General features: G+C 55.0%; 1 protein-coding gene across 2 annotated transcripts in view; it reads right to left on the reverse strand.

Moving 5' to 3' along the window:
* Positions 1-2,380: 2,380 nt before the first annotated feature.
* SHISA8 (shisa family member 8) overlaps positions 2,381-15,415 on the reverse strand; it is a 35,171-nt gene continuing 22,136 nt past the window's right edge. Inside the window, exons 2-4 of one of the 2 annotated variants that reach the window (XM_037889762.2) lie at positions 9,670-9,797; positions 6,479-6,628; positions 2,381-5,934 (exon numbers count right to left, since the gene is read on the reverse strand). In XM_037889762.2, the coding sequence (XP_037745690.1) occupies positions 5,552-5,934; positions 6,479-6,628; positions 9,670-9,797 (661 nt within the window). In that variant the 3' untranslated portion in view covers positions 2,381-5,551. Of the gene's footprint in view, positions 5,935-6,478; positions 6,650-9,669; positions 9,798-15,415 lie in introns of both variants that reach the window. The other variant, XM_043544286.1, reaches the window with a different exon arrangement.

The following is a 15,415-nucleotide window of genomic DNA, read 5'->3' on the forward strand; positions in this document are numbered from 1 at the left end:
ACGTGCCTTCCCCATGTCTCCTTGCTCCTGGGACATGCTTTGTATGGCGTGGTGCAATACTGCCGCCTTTCACAAACCTTGGGGGTGGGGGGTTGAAGAATTCCCCTCCCCCTGCCTTTTTCTCCATCAAAGGCTCCCCAGCCTCATGGGGGGAGCAGGGGTTCGATTCCTGGCCTAAGAGTGATTCACGGCGTGACCCTAGCACGTCGCTTCTTGCCTGCCACAATTTCCTCCTCCGTGGCATGGGCCTGACTGTCCTGGGCAGAGCACAGCGAAGGGCTCAGTCAGGGTGGGTGAAGAGCTCCCAGGCGCCCCCCCGTCAGGCGCTTTGTACCTGCAGTGGTTTATGAGGAAGCTGTGGTGATGCAAAGGGCCCCTGTGGCTGTCTCCTCCCCGGAGAACCGGTGTGTTAATAAAGACGGGGGCAGGTGATACTTGAGGGTGAGGAGTGAGGTACCCCAGCTATAATGGGACCAGGCTGGGGTGACACTGGCCTAGCCCGGGCTTGGACTGCGAGCTGAGGGTGGAGCACTGTTGGGCTCAGGCTGGCCCTGGCAGAGGCAGGAGCTGGGACTTAGATGCCTGTGATCTAAAGGGGCCCAGATAAGGGGCCCGCATGGTGGCAGGGCAGGGCAGGGCACGAGCAGGTGCTGGGCCAGCAATGGGGCAGGGTGGGAGCTGGTATTATGGCCAGGGGTTGGGCCCCAAGCTGGTGCTGGCTGAGGGGGCGAGCTGTGCCTGACATAAATATTCCCACCTGGCCCACGTGTTGCTGTTCCCATGTAGCTTTACATATGGCCCCGAGCAGAGGCTGCATCCTACCACAGAGCTACGGATGGCTCCTGAGTCCAGCCAATCTGTCGCTGCTCTCGCTCCACCTCGCTCTGCTCCCGCCAGCCGTCCCCCCGGGAGCAGAAGATGGACAAGGAAAAGCGCCCAGGGTTTTATACAGCGCCGGAGTAGCTGACCACGCTATTTGCAGCCAGCTGGCCCCTGACCCCTGCTTGCTGCCCGGTCCTCGTAGGTGGAACCTGACCCCAGATGATCAGCTGGAAACCCCTTGCTCAGATTGACAGTCTCCAGGGGCCAGGCATGGCCCAGGGCCATGGCGGGCTAGTTCCGGGAGTGGCTGAAGTGGGGCTATGTGATCGGTGTAGTTGCACCCATGTTGACCACCAAGGCTAGACCAGGACATACAAACTCTGCACTGATCCGTTAGCAGCAAACCTGCGTTTGCCCTTCTCTATGTCTGGAGCTTAAAGCCGCTGCAGCTTGACCAAGCGCTGGCTCCTGCCTATGGCCAGAGCTCCTTCCAAAGGGGGATGATGGGGCCGTGGCTGGCTCTGGTGTGGGGGTGGGGACGTTGAAGGCATCTGTTCAAGGCCTGTTGGTGCTGGCAGGAATGTGTTTAAAATTCAGAATGCTTTCCCTGCGGGTGTTGCTCCATTTGTTACCAGCAGAGAAAGAACAGACCCACCCCCTGGGGGACATGATTAATCCTGGGTGCCCCAAGTGGGTGGGAGCTCTCTCAGCCAAGCATGCGCTGCACGGGGGGAGCAGAGTTTTGGGGGGTGTAAAGCAGCCGGCGCTGGGGAAGTCAGGCGTTGATTGCCACGGCTCTTGGGGATGGGAGCTTGCTGGCCCACTTGCCTTCTTCCTTCCCAGGACTGAGATCAAGGCCAAATGAGCCCTTTCTTCTTCAACCTTTCTGCTGTTGGGAAAGGCCTACACCTCCCTTGCCCTGGGGCGGTCCCAGGAGAGACCAGAGGGCAAGTTTCCGCCTTGACCCGTGCTGCGACCTTCCTAATAGGCTGGGCATGCATCACCCCCGCTGTACAGAATGGGGGGGCGGGGGCGGGGAGGGCCCACCGGCTCTTAACAGGGACAGCTCTACCCTTAGTCACGGGGAGGAGCCCACAGCAGTCAGCACCTGGGAAGTGTCCCAACCCCACCCACTGCCTCAGCTCCAATACGCCTCAGCCCCAGGCTGCTCATGTGTAGCTGGGACGGGGCTGGTGCCTCGTGCTGAGGGGCACTGAATGAAGCGCAGCTGGGCTGAATGGCTGCTGCAATTTATGTGCTTCCCCCCAGAGCCAGTAGGGGCGAGGGGAGGCCGTGTGGCCCTGTGGCACAAGCCCTTGTGGGGAAGAGAAGTCCTGCTCTGCCCCTTACTAAAGACCACAAGGCTTCAATGCCAGTGTAGCTTTTCCTGGGCCTAAGGCCACACCCTTGGGCCTAAAGCTGCCAGAAGCAAAGGGGCTGCTGGATGTGTATTTCTGAAAGAGGGACCCTCCCAAATGCTGCGAACACCCCCCCCGGCAAGCTGGGAGCCCAGGTCTGCACATGCACAACAGCCACTGGACACACACACACTCAGTCTGGCAACAGGGGCACTTTTATTTCTGTAGGAGGCGGGGGGGGGGGACTTACAAATAAAAATGACCCAAGGCCGGCAGAACACAAGGGTTGAGCCCTGGTTCTGCTTTGTCTGTCCGTGGGCCAGGCTTTAGTGCCCAGCCCGCTCACGTTCCCCCGTCACAGCCAGTTGCACCACTCAGGCTCCTGGGGGTGGGGGTGGGGGTGGTATTTATTGCTAAGAGGTGCAGCGGCTCAAAGGACCAGGGGCTGGAATGACGTGAATGGGGGGAGAGGAACCTTTCCCCTTTGGGTCACCAGTCCAACCCCCATCCCACACTGGGAGGCTTTGCCAGCTGATTGCTGCTTGGTGGCCCATGTGAAACACCTTAATGGCTTTATTCCAGCATCCGCCGGAGGGGCCAGGTGGCCAGCGCTCTCTGTCTCACGCACCTGGCAATTGGCACTGATTGGCCTCCTTGTTTGCAGCCTCAGCAGAGGCCAAGAGCCAAATGGGCCCTGATGAGTCAAAGCCCCTCGGTTTACAAAAAAGGCCCGTTTGGGCTGGCAGGGGGAGGGTGTGGTGTGGTAGCCTGCACTGCAGGGCTAAGCCCAGCCTCACCCACTGCAGGGCTTGGGCTGGCACAAGGCCTAAAAGTCACTTAATATCCAGGCATCAGACACAAGATGGAAGCCCTAATTCAACAAGGGGAGGAAGGTAGACACCCTGCCTGGCCTCAGCATGAAGTGGGTATGGAGCCCTTGGTGGTGGTCTGCACTGGCTGTCATTGGGGGTGCACACCTCAGCCAGGAGCAGACAAGACGGACACGCCGCATGGGCTTGTGCCAGAGGAGGCATCCCATGGTGCTAACCTGCCCCCACTATTGAGCAGAGGTCCATGCCTGCTGGTCAGTGCATTATGCAAAGGGCATGCACTGAGTCCTCCCCACCGACGCCCTTGCCACCATGCAGCAACCAGAGCACAGTAGGAAGGAAAACTGGCAGCTCCTGCAGAGCCCTAAAGTTTGTGTGTGAACTTCAAATCAGCAGGGGGGGAAAAGCAAGCCGGCCCTAAGGGAGCATTTTTGTTCCACTTTTCTCCCCGCGCGTCTCTCTGCTGCTCACTGTTGCCCTGCAGACAGATGAATTGGGTGGGGGTGGGGGGAGATGGGGATTAAAAGGTAACGCAGTGTGGCATGTTTACCTTTAGTAGCTGGTCCAGCTAAGAGGTTTATGCGGCTGTTGCTGCTCATCAGAGGAGCTGTCCTCTAGCTCAAGCATTAATGGCTTATTGTTCTGGGACTGAAGGTCCCCAGTTCAAATCTGACCTCAGCAGCATCACCTGTACCCACCCTGCAAGCTGTATCTGTGGGTTTGGCCCTTCCAGTGGCTAAGCATGTGCTTCTTGCCCACACAGTAGAAATACAGCTCTAGAGAGGGACTGCTCAGGGACGTGGCACCGTTACAGGGCTAGCACCCCGCCTGGCAGCCATTAGCCACCCACAGACACACGCGCCAGTGGTACAAAGCCCTTTTGAAAAGGACTGAAGCAGAATTAAGGAAACAAAAAATTGACAAGGGCCGCAACTGAGTGAAACGCGCACGTGACTAGCAAAGCCCGGCCCCTACGAAGGGAAGAGAGCTGTTTCCCCGGGCTGACAGCCGCAGTGGCTTTTCAAACCCATGCCGGGGGGTCTAAACAGCTTGGGCATAAAGGAGCTTGACCACCTCCATGGTGGACCACGGTGAGTGGCTGAACATGGTCAGGGAGACGCGGGCTGACCCAGCCTGAGACCCCGTGGCTACAGTTCCGTGGGGCCGCAGCTGCTGGGCGGGGCTGTGCCATAGGTAGCCGGTGCGTGCAATAACCGGTGGTAGGGGAGTGACTGACGCCCTGCAGGCCCAGCACTAGCAGCAAGCCCAGCGGCCAGCTTGGCACTGCTGTCTGCTCTGGAACCTGTACGAGTGGAGAGGGGAACGTGGCTGGGCCTGGGGCAGGGGTGTGTGTGAGAGAACAACACAAGGTTGAGGGGGAAGCGGTGAAGCGCACGACATGTATGGCCAACACACCCAGCGCCCTGGGAGCGCTCAGGCCCTGCTCTGGAGCCATCCCAAGCCCCACACGCCCTGCTGGGCGGTAACCTGGCAGGAGCGACCGTCAGGGCCGGGTGCTGGGCAGTAGTTGCAGCCAGAAAGGCTCCATGGTGAAGCCAGGCCATAGAGCCTACCCACTGAGACAGCTTTGCACCCCCTTTAAACCACCATGCCCGCATCAGCCCCCACCTGAGCTGCCAAAGCCAGCGCTCAGCCTTACCCCGGCTGGCAGAAATGTCCCACAGAAACTAAAAATAATGACCAGCCCCCAACCTCAGCCAGCAGTCACTGTTTACGTAGGACCTATGTTTTGCTACTCTGCAGCCAGCAAGGGGCAGCCCTGTGTTCACCTACTGACCCACAGCCCTGGCCCGTGGGCGCTAAATGCAACAAGAACTGCAGGGTCAGCTAGGCCATCATTCGAAACATTCAAAAACGGCGTAAGACAAATCCCCAACCCTTCTCGGCACTGGTGCCTAGCGTGTGAAGGGGCGCGAGCTGAGCTGGCAGAGAAGGGAAACGTAAAACTCCTTGTGAGCCCTTACCAGCTGCCCTTTTGTACAGTTCGTTTATACTGGTGATTGTGTGCCCTTGTTTACAACCCACGTGGAGGGGCAGAGGGAGGGGACGGGCTGCACGTGCTAACCCAATGGGCTTTAATGGCTATTGCAATTGCTTGTCTCACATCTCCCACCAGTTGTCCTTCCCCTCGGGGGAGGGGTGCCTTCCCCCTTGCCAGCTGGGCTTGGACGTGACTCCCCTGGCCAGAGCAGTGGAGTCCCCCGGCTCCCGTCAACATTGACCGTTCTGGTACAAGTGTGATGTGATGGACAGGTGAACTGGAAACAACAGCCGTGCATCAATCACAGGGCACATGCATGCCTGTTTCACCATGCACGTTATCCGCGTACTCTCAGGAGGTGTGGGCACCTGTTCTGGTGGGGATTCCCCCACCTTCCTCGCCCCTCCTGACACCCAGCCTAGTGCCACCAGCTATAATGGGGAAGCACCTCTTGTACTTCGCTAGCAGGTGGTCTGGGCTGACAAGACCGTTAGCCCCAGAGGCTGCTGGGACATAAAACGAAAAGATGAAGGTTCTTTTTAGACAGTGACCTCAGTCTTGCTATTGGTGGAGAAGGGCCGCGGGGGCTGGACATAGTGGGTGGGCGTCTGGCTGAAGACCTCCGGCAGCTTCTCGACGCTGAACTGGCGCTTGTTGGCATAGATCTGTCGGCGGACATCAGGGGGGTGGTGATGGCTGGGGTCCCAGCCTCCCTTGAAGGCCGGACTGGCCACCAGTGGGTGGACATTGGTTTTCACCACCTTGGCCTTCTGCCCAGGTGTCGCCAAGCCAACCAAGGCACAGCTGTCGTGCAGGGGAGGCATGTCTTTCTGATGCAGCCCCATGGGTGGGAAGGACAGAGGACCAGGCGGAGGCATGTCCACCATGGGAAACCGCTTGTAGAATTCTTCGGGCGCACTCTCTGCAGGGGAAAACAAAGCAAAGGGCAGGAAGTCAGACAGCCAGGGAACACACCCGCCTTCCTGGGCTGCACAAGAACCTTCCACCTCTCTGCCTGCCAGAATGGCTCTCCTCCATGCCTGTCCCTGCCTCCCCCGGACCTGGGCTTCAACTCTGCTGCGAGGGACAGAACCTTGGCCATCTCACTCTCTGGCCCCCGCTCCATGAATGCAGCAGCTTCCCTTGCGCAGCCTTGTCCCAGGCCCCTTTCCTTCACTGATGCCTGTGCTGAACCCCCACCCCTGAGCTAAACTTTGCTCGAACTCAGCACACATGACACTTGCAGCCCCTGCCTCTCTCTCCAGGCCTGCAGAACCGCTAGAGCTGGGGGCTGCACTGCTCTCCCTGACAGCACCAAGGGTGTCCCGTTTCCTTCCCTCTGGCCTTGGGGAAATCACAGTCACTGCTACCACGGGATGCGGGGAGAGAAGAGCTGAAGCAAAGCCAGAGGAAGCACAGGCTGGTGATGCAGCCCTGTCCAGTCCCTGGGCTGCGGTAGCACATACCTACGGCCTTGAGCGTGGCGTACTTGGCGTAGTCCGGAGCTTGGTGGGGCATGGTGCTCGTCATCTGCAGCCGGTTGCTGTGGGCATGTGGCAGCCCCATCTGGGGGGCGATAGGGGGGCTGACCACAGCGTTATTCAAGTGCATATTGTCTGGAAATGCAAAGAAAGATTCTGGGAGGGAAGGTTTAAGGGGTCAGAGAGTCAGAATTTAAGGCCAGAAAGAACCATTAGATCATCTAGCCTATCCCCCTGTCCACCACAGGTCATTCCATTTCTGCTGCTTACCCCAGTACTGAGCCCAGGAACTTGTGCGTGGCTACAGCACATCTTCCAGAGAGGCCTCCAGCCTTGATCTGACGGCAGCAAGAGCCTGAAAATCGACCACTTCCCTTGGTAGTTTGTCCCAATGGTTTCACCCCCCGCACTGATAAAAATCTGTGCCTTAATTTTAATCTGGCTTCAGCTTCCAGCCATTGGTTCTTGTTACACCTTTTGCCACCACATTAAAGAGCCCGTGTGTTCTCCCCGTGAAGGTGCTTGTGCACTAATCAAGTTACCTCTCCATCTTCTTTTTGAGAGGCTACGCAGATGGCGCGTGTTAAGTGGCTCCCTGCAAGGCATCTCCTCCCGCCTGTCAATCCTCGTTTGTTGCTCTTTTCTGCACCTTCTCCAATTTTTAAACATTCTTTTAAAACTGCTGACCCCAGAACTGGATGCGTATGCCAGGGTCAGTCTCACCAGGGACATACACAGAGGTAAAATCACCCCCCACCCTCCCGTTTATACACCCAAGGAGAGTTAACAGCCCTTTTTGCCACGGCACCGCACCGGGAGCTCAGGTGGAGTTGCTGGTCCCCTAGGGCTCCTCACTCTTTTTCCGAGTCACTGATTTCCAGGCTAGAGTGTCTGGCCTGCCTTCCTTGGTCCTAGTTATATATATTTGTATTTAGCTGCATAAAAATGCATTTTAATGTTAACAAGCTCACCCTTCCGCCACCCTGGCCTCAGGTTTGGATACTCCCTTCCCCCATGCATCCCCACAGTCTCCCCTGGCGTTGCCCTGAGCAGTCAGACATCTCTGCTGAGAGCAAACATCACCACCTGCCTAGTGGGACTGGACACCTTGGAGGACTGATCAGGGAACCTTCCATGGCTGTGGCTCTGGTGATAGTCTGTCCCCAGATCAGAAGAGGCCAAAAGCCCTTTGTGACCGACAGCTGTTTGGTGACTGGCATGAAGGGCGCATTCCCATTCCAGTGGGACACCCACAGCCCTGACACCGCCATTCCCGTCGGCACTAACTGGCCTCCTCTGCAGAGAGACCAACGCTGAATGGGCCAAAGGACCTGACCTCCCGTCACTCCTAGCAACAGTCCCTTGGTGCCAGGCTTGGTGTGGGTCATGTGGGTGCAAAGCTAGGAGAGTGGCTGCCCGTGTACCTGTTCAGACTTCAGGCTCCAGGGCTCTCAGTCGGGTGACATTCACCAGCGGTAACTTCAGATCAAAGCATTTCAATGCAAATTCCCCTTGCCCCCTTTAACCTGGGACAAGCATCACTGGCAAATGAAAGAGAAAACAGAGCCTTCCCCATCTTCCCCGAGCAGAGTTGAACTAAACTAAGAGGCCACTGGATTAGCAGCTGATTTCCCCGTGTTACACAGCTGGGGACCACAGTGGTACCAATGACTCCTAGCTCCACCAATCCTCCCATTGTCACCACCCAGGGGAGTCCCAAGGGGACAGCATGGGATAGCGATCAGCCCATCCTTCAGCAGAGGAGAAACACTTCCCCCCACCCACCTCGAAAGCAGATCCCCTGCGGGGACATCCCCCGGCCACATGCTGGATGACCTCACCAGGTGCCATTCACCAGCACTGGGACTAGCTCCAGCTCTGAGGGGGAAATCCCAGCCACCTGTGCTCTAGAAGGATGAGATACAGCATGGATCCCACCCACCCCAGGTACGCTCCGGCCAGGGCCGGATGCTGCCCTGAAGCGTATTCTGGCGTGCTTTGCTCAGCCTAGCTTTAAAGAACCCAAGCGATGGGACTTTCCCCAGCACTGCCCCACCACGGGAGTGCTCCACCACCTAACACACCTCACGGCTAGGACAGTTTTCCTCCCTCCTCCATGCTCCCACCTGCTAGTCCGGGTGCAGCTAGTAACCCGCCAGCCTTGGGGGCTCCTGCAGCTTGTCCTAGCCGGATGACTGCACTGCGCTTTGACCTGTGAGCTGCAAACACACACTGGCTGCTGCCAGGGCAAATGTCACTTCCAATCTTTCAGAGAAGCAAGCAGGGGACTGTCAGCCTGGAGGGGGAGCCTCCTCCCAGAGGCTGAATGGGTAGGCAGCAGGGAGCGCACTGGAGAAGGGGCAGAAGGCACAAATGCAACTTATGCAAGCCTCGAAAGCTGCCCCCCTACAGCAGGGGCAGACACAGCCGCCACGCATCCAAATCAGTGTTGTGTTTCACCTGCGCCAGCTGTTCTTGGTGATGACTGTCCCAGAACCAGGAGCAGAACCAACAGGGAGCCCAAACTTCCTGAGCCTCAACATATCTCTCACCCACAGCCTCTGCAACATCCATGGGAGCAGCAGATACTGGGAGGGTGGAGAGAGGCACTCCCAGCTTCCCAGGGGAGTGTCGACAAAGAGCAGTGACGGGGCCCCGCGTGGGAAGAAAGAGGCCCCTTGAAGAGGAAGGAATTCCTCGTTTGAGAGTAGGGTCCTGGTGAAAGAATTTCCAGGGGCTGTATCCCCTCCTCCCTGGGAACCCCTGATGCCAGCATGGTGCCCCCAGAACTCCCCATGACCAGCGCCCCCTTACGCTGGGTTGACATTAGGAGAGGAGCTCAATGCCTGCAATCCTCCCCCTGACCAGCATTTTGGTGGGGGGCCGCTCTCTCACCCTGGAGTCCACTGCGGGAGGGCTGCCTTTAATGCTCTACTTTAAATAGAAAACAACAGAAACAAGGGAACAGACTTCCTCCAATGCATGTTCTTCTACTGCCTCTGTGCAAACTGCCCTGCTTGGTTTGCTCCACCCCCCCCCCCCCCAGCTTCCCTCCTGCCCCCCTCAAGCCCAATTCACAGAAATGGAAGGAGACCGGGAGGCCCTCTGCTGCCCACAAACCGGTCCCTGCCCAGCACAGATGGGACCGTGGGGAGGACGGGAGGCGATGCTCTTACCTGTGCCATTTCTGGGGGAGCTCCGGGCAAGCCCGTCACCCATCTGGACCTGGATGCTGCCCAAGTGGCCGTCAGTCATGTGGTCAGAGGGGCTGTGGCCCGGCTGCTTCAGCAAGTCTGTGAGCGTTCTGGAGAAGGCGGAAAGGAAAGTAGCAAACCAGCGTCACGTGAGGGGAGTCTCCACACTCTCCGCCTCACGGGCGTGCGATACAGACACTTGGTGCAGACATAAGACCACTTGGCCAATGCACCTCAGTTCAGACCCACAGGGCAGGCCTACACTTCGTATGCGGCACTGGGGCAGCTGCACTGCTGCAGCGCTTTAGTGAAGATGCTCTCCCTGCAGCGTAGCGAATCCTCCTCCCTGAGAGGCAGTAGCGGTGTTGGCGGGAGAAGCTCTCCTGCCATGATAGCACTGTCTGCATCAGCACTTAGGTCGGTGTAACTACGTCGCCCAGGGGGTGGATGAGTCACATCCCCGAGGGACATAGTTATATTGAAGTAATTCTGTAGTGTAGACCTCCCCACAGAAACCCTGGTTATTCCAGCCTAGGGCTCAATACAGCACTGCCAATGCACCTCCACTCCGGCCTGTAGAACCCACAGCTATTCCAGTGCCGGGCCACTACATGGGTCTCCCAGTGCCTCTCACACAGCCGCTTTCCAGCCCTGTGCAGCGATGGCCCAACAAACCAAACGTCATGGTGGCCAACCACCAAACTCACCTGCCAACCAAGGTGGGATCTGAACTCTGTGCTAGCCAAGGATAGAAGGAAAGGCCAAGCCCCACGTAGCCACGCCCTCCCAGCACGCTCAGCCTTGTAGCATGATCCACTTCCTCTTGAAAAGCACGACCACTGTGGGGCACTTTGTCAATGTTACAAGGGAGGCCCCTGCCACCTAGTAAATGGTCAGTTGTTGCTAATGTTAAAGGGGTGGGGTGGGGGGCAGGGGAATTAAAGAGTGAAACCTTTGTGTTCATCACACTGCCCTCTTCCCCTTCCTGCACATCCAGAAGCTGGAGAGACCCATTTGCATGACTAGATTAAAATAAAGAAAGACACGAGGCTTGGCAAAGGTTAAGGGCTTGGGGACACAATACCTGAAGGGTGTAAAAGCAGCGAGGGAGAGGAATTGTTCCGAGTGCACCAAAGACGTATAACTAGGAGTAATGGGATGAAACAGAGGAGGAAAACTCAGGCTGAATAACAGGGGAGGTTTCCCAAGAGACAGAACTACCAGAATGTGGAATTGTCTGCTAAGGGAAGCGATGGAAACCCCAGCGCTTGAGTCATTTCAAACTGAAGTGGAGAAAGCCCTGGAGAAGAGACTGTAGGGAAAGATCCGGCATCAGCAGGGATGTGGATGAGCCAGATGTGACCTTTCTTGGCTATTCTATCCATTTTTAATCATCCCTTTCTGAATAATGACATTAAAGAACATTACATAAGCGTAATTTGTTTAACATTCATGTGTGAAGACATCCCAGAAATTCCATGGTGCATGGAAGCTCCCAGAGCAACATATACACTCAGAAACCAGAACAGCCATGGACAGCAAGTCCCAGGATCAGATCCCCACGGTGCTATTTGCATGAAAATTAGCATAAAAAACAAGCCTGTTCTGCAAGGAAAGACCACGCAAGGGGTGTCTAGATAGATTTTTTCTGCCTCCAATCTGTATGATCATTCGCCCCCACTTTCCTTCTGAACACAGATTCGCTGCTTTTACTCCGTATTTCTCGCATATTCCACTGCAGATGCTTCTGTCACAGCCTGTCCCTGTCCCCGCCTCTGGACAGACACCAGTCTGTTGTGAGTGGACTCAACCACTGGATCCCACATGCTCCTAAGTCAGTCAGGTCTGGGCAGAGCCTGGTCATTGGTTCTAGCTCTGGCTTTCTCAGACTTCCTCCCAGGTATCCGTTTGTGACCCTGTGTGCCTAGGGCAGCCTTCCCTGGAAATGCCAAGGTCAGGGCAGGCTGTAAAAGGGAGAGAGATACTCCCAAGACTGATGGGTAACACTGAAGTTAAGCTCCCCAACCAGTCACAAACTGTGCTCCTGATCCCCCACACTGGTTATCAAGAAGCATAAAAGGAAACCACACAGCCCCCTTTTAGTTCATTCCCGTTCTCTGGCTCCCAGTCAGCACCTAGGTCCAGTACAGTGAGCAGTTATTTTAAACTTGGCTCACATATACAAACTGTTCTTCTGACCCCAAAGGGTCAGTCATGTTACCGGTTCAATATGAGTTTGGATCTTACACAAAATACCACGCTGCCAGCCAGTCCTTAAGCATCTAAAACTAAAGGTTTATTATAAAGAAAAAAGAAAGAACAAGAAGAGATAAAACAGTCACATACATACAAAAACTTCAAAGTCCATATATCAGGTTCTTAGCAGCATAGGTAGTGACTCCGTGGGTGCTCTGGGGCTGGAGCTTCCACGGGGAAAATTAGTGGGTGCTCTGCACATCCACTGGCAGCCAAGCTCCCCTCTCCCCCTCCTTTTCCTCCCCCACCCCGAGTGCTCCACGTCCCCGCTCCTCCGCCTACCTCCCAGTGTTTCCCGCCTGGCCGCCGCCAAACAGCTGTTTGCACGCTCCAGGAGGGAGGGAGAGGAGCGGGGAGCCGCGTGCTCGGGGCAGGAGGCGGGGAAGAGGAGGGGCTGGGGCAGGGATTTGGGGAAGGGGTTCAAATAGGGGCAGGGAGGGGGCGGAGTTGGGGTGGGGACTTTGGGGAAGGGGTGGGAAGAGACTGGTTGGGGCGGGGCCTCATGGAAGGGGTGGAGTGGGGGCGGGGCCGGGGACAGAGGTGGGGTCGAGCATCCAGGGGAAAGAGGGGAAGTTGGTGCCTATGCTTAGCAGTATTGGTGAGTTTGCTGGCTTGAAAGTCCCTCTGGAACACATCCACAGCTTGGATGGGTCATTCAGTCCTTTGTTCAGAGCTTCTTTTGTAGGAAGGTTATTCCAGAGGTAAGAAGCAGGAATGAAGACAAAATGGAGAAGCTGCAGCTGCCTTTTATAGTCTTTTGCCATGCAGCTTGTATTTCCTTTGTTCCAAATGCAAGCTGCCCAGCACATGGCCTGGAAGCATTACAGTTCTGTCCATAGGCATGTCCCTGCATGCCTTGCTGAGTCATAAGGTGTATCCCTGACCCTTTCAATGGGTTCATTGTACAGTTGATGTCCCTTGATGGGCCATCAAGCAGGTTAGGCAGTGTTGATGCCAATCTGTCTGGGGATGTCATCCAGATGCACAGCACAAGTTTGGAAATATAGATATCCCCTACATATCTATACCTCATAATACAAAGATGAGACAAACATATAAACAAGACGATCATACTTGGCAAATTACAACATTTTCACAGGTACCTCACTTGGCATATCTGGCACGACTCAGTGCCATTTTACAATATTGGGATTTATAATACCCTAAAGTGCCCCCCCCTGCCAATTCCACACAGCGTCACACTGCTACCCTGCCTTGTGAAGTGGACTCTGCAGCCCAGCCATCTTAGACCCCAGAACCAGTGGCCCCACTCTCCTGAGCCCCAATTGCTCAGAGACACTCTTCCAACATTCCACCTTGCTGTGAGTGCTCTGAGCTTCTTGATCAACCCTTTCAGGGACAACATGGCAGGCAGGCAAGCAAGCAAAGCACTAAAGCGTTACAGAGCTTTGCAAAATAAGAGTTCTGGGACATCCCCCTCCAAAGTCTGTTCTCACCCTTTCTGTGAGGCCTGCATCTCAGGCCAGGCAGAGTGCCTTCTGCCTTCTCTCTCTCTCCAACCTGGTCTCCTGGCATGTGGCAGTGGCCAGCCCCCCCTCACAGAGATCATCCCCCTTAAATACAGTCTCTGACCCCTTGTGCCCATGTGCCCAGGCTAAGAAAAGCCAGCCCCTTCCCCTTCTGTGTAGAGAGCTTGTGTTCCATGTGGATGGCCAATAGTTGAGAGACAGAGCTGATGACTCTAGTTTGTTTTGTGATGGCTTCTCAGTCAGTCTTTCAGCAAGGTCCCCCCGCACCGCTCCTGGGAAGGGCAGCGTGTGGGATGCAGCATACTAACCTGGCCCTGGACAAGGTGAGTCCTGGGTTCAGCTCCTAAACAAAAGGATATCCTAATCCAAAATGAAGGTTACCATCCAAAACGGAGTTTGCACTTTGATACAGACATAGCCTACTTTGTCACAGCTTCTATAAATGGGCCATTCCTGTACCACATTTAATTGTGTCTTGGCATCTGGACAAAGAACTGAGACTCAGTACTCAAGTACATAACCATGAACTTTACACTTGTTTTTCCCGCACTACAAGGGAATTCCCACAGCTTTCACCAAACTTCTAAAGTCCTGGACTAGCATTCCCAGTGCTGAATGTAAAACTAGAGATGGATTCTCTGAGGCCAGTCCCTTTGCCAGTTGTTCCAGATCCCAGTCTGGAATGGGCAAGGGCTGTTCCTGGACTGTTATGCTTCACTCCGGCTCCTGTCAGCGATTGGTGAACATCATAAGCTAACTCTAACAGTAGCCAGTGGAGACAGTGCTTAGAAAGCGCATGCCGTTGGGTGATCATCTTGCATCAGTCTCTGAGAATTTGCACCAACTGAGATCTTGGGCTTTTTGTTAATCTCAGAATATTTCAGTGCTGGTATTTCGATGGCAAACTTTGTTTAATTCCCCAACATTTTTCTTTTGCCAGCCATTGCTGTACCATTCTGTATTACTCCAAGAGCACTCTGCCTGTGACAAATGAGGGACAATTTGCTTAGGTAGACTAACATGGCCACGAATCTCCATAGGTGCTCCTTGATTTTGGGTCTTTCCATTTGCACAATTGACTCCACTTTTCTCGGGTCCAGTCTTTGTCACTGAGTCCGTGTCCTACATACCTGCCCTCACTCAGCCTGACCTGGCATTTGTGCCTGTTTGATCTCTGGCATGCTGCTGAGCAATCTGCAGTCTGTCATTGAGGTGTGGATTGTTTTTGTTCCAAATCAGCAGACCATCACCAGTAATTACTTCCACCCCATCCAGATCCTCGAAGATCTAGGACAGGACACATTAGTACAGCTCAGGTGCTGAGGCAATCCCAAAAGGAAGTAGCTTTAGCCATTGGATCTCCCCACTCACCCTCCCCCCCCCCCCCCCCACCCAACCCAAGAGGGATGTTGAAGGCACAGAGATTTGGTTTGATTTGTATTTTGGGGTGAGGATTCGAACTGGGTTTTCTTTTATAGGAATTGATTCACATTTCTCCCCACTCTGTGTCCCCCAATAAAAATACTATTTTTTCCACCTTTTTACAACCATAGCTATGAGTCAGTTCCAGCAGGCTGGAAACCGGTGGGCTAGGTTTTTATCTTTTGTCTCTGGCAGTGGAAGGACATCTCTGTCACTGAAGACCATGCTACCTGAGGCAACTGGCTTGCTCTTCTTTTATCAGCACTCAAACGGGCCTGTTGCATCAGCAAGTTCAATGTTATTTGACCTACATTTTCTTGGGCTTCTTTATGGTCATTCTTTTTTGTGACTTTTCCCCTTGAAATAGAAAGAACATCAATACCAGCAACCCAAAGCAACCTTACAATATCAAAACAGTGTAGACAGCTGTCAATAAGAGTCTATGCTATAATAAAAAGAGAGTGCGAAGCCCAACAGTAAGCAGCAACCCTATAAACACAATGAAACAGTTTGCAAAGCTCTATGCACATAAGCAACCCTACAACAACAAACGAAGCTCA

Source organism: Chelonia mydas, chromosome 1 (genome assembly GCF_015237465.2).
Source record: "Chelonia mydas isolate rCheMyd1 chromosome 1, rCheMyd1.pri.v2, whole genome shotgun sequence".
In the NCBI taxonomy this organism is placed as follows: domain Eukaryota; kingdom Metazoa; phylum Chordata; order Testudines; family Cheloniidae; genus Chelonia; species Chelonia mydas.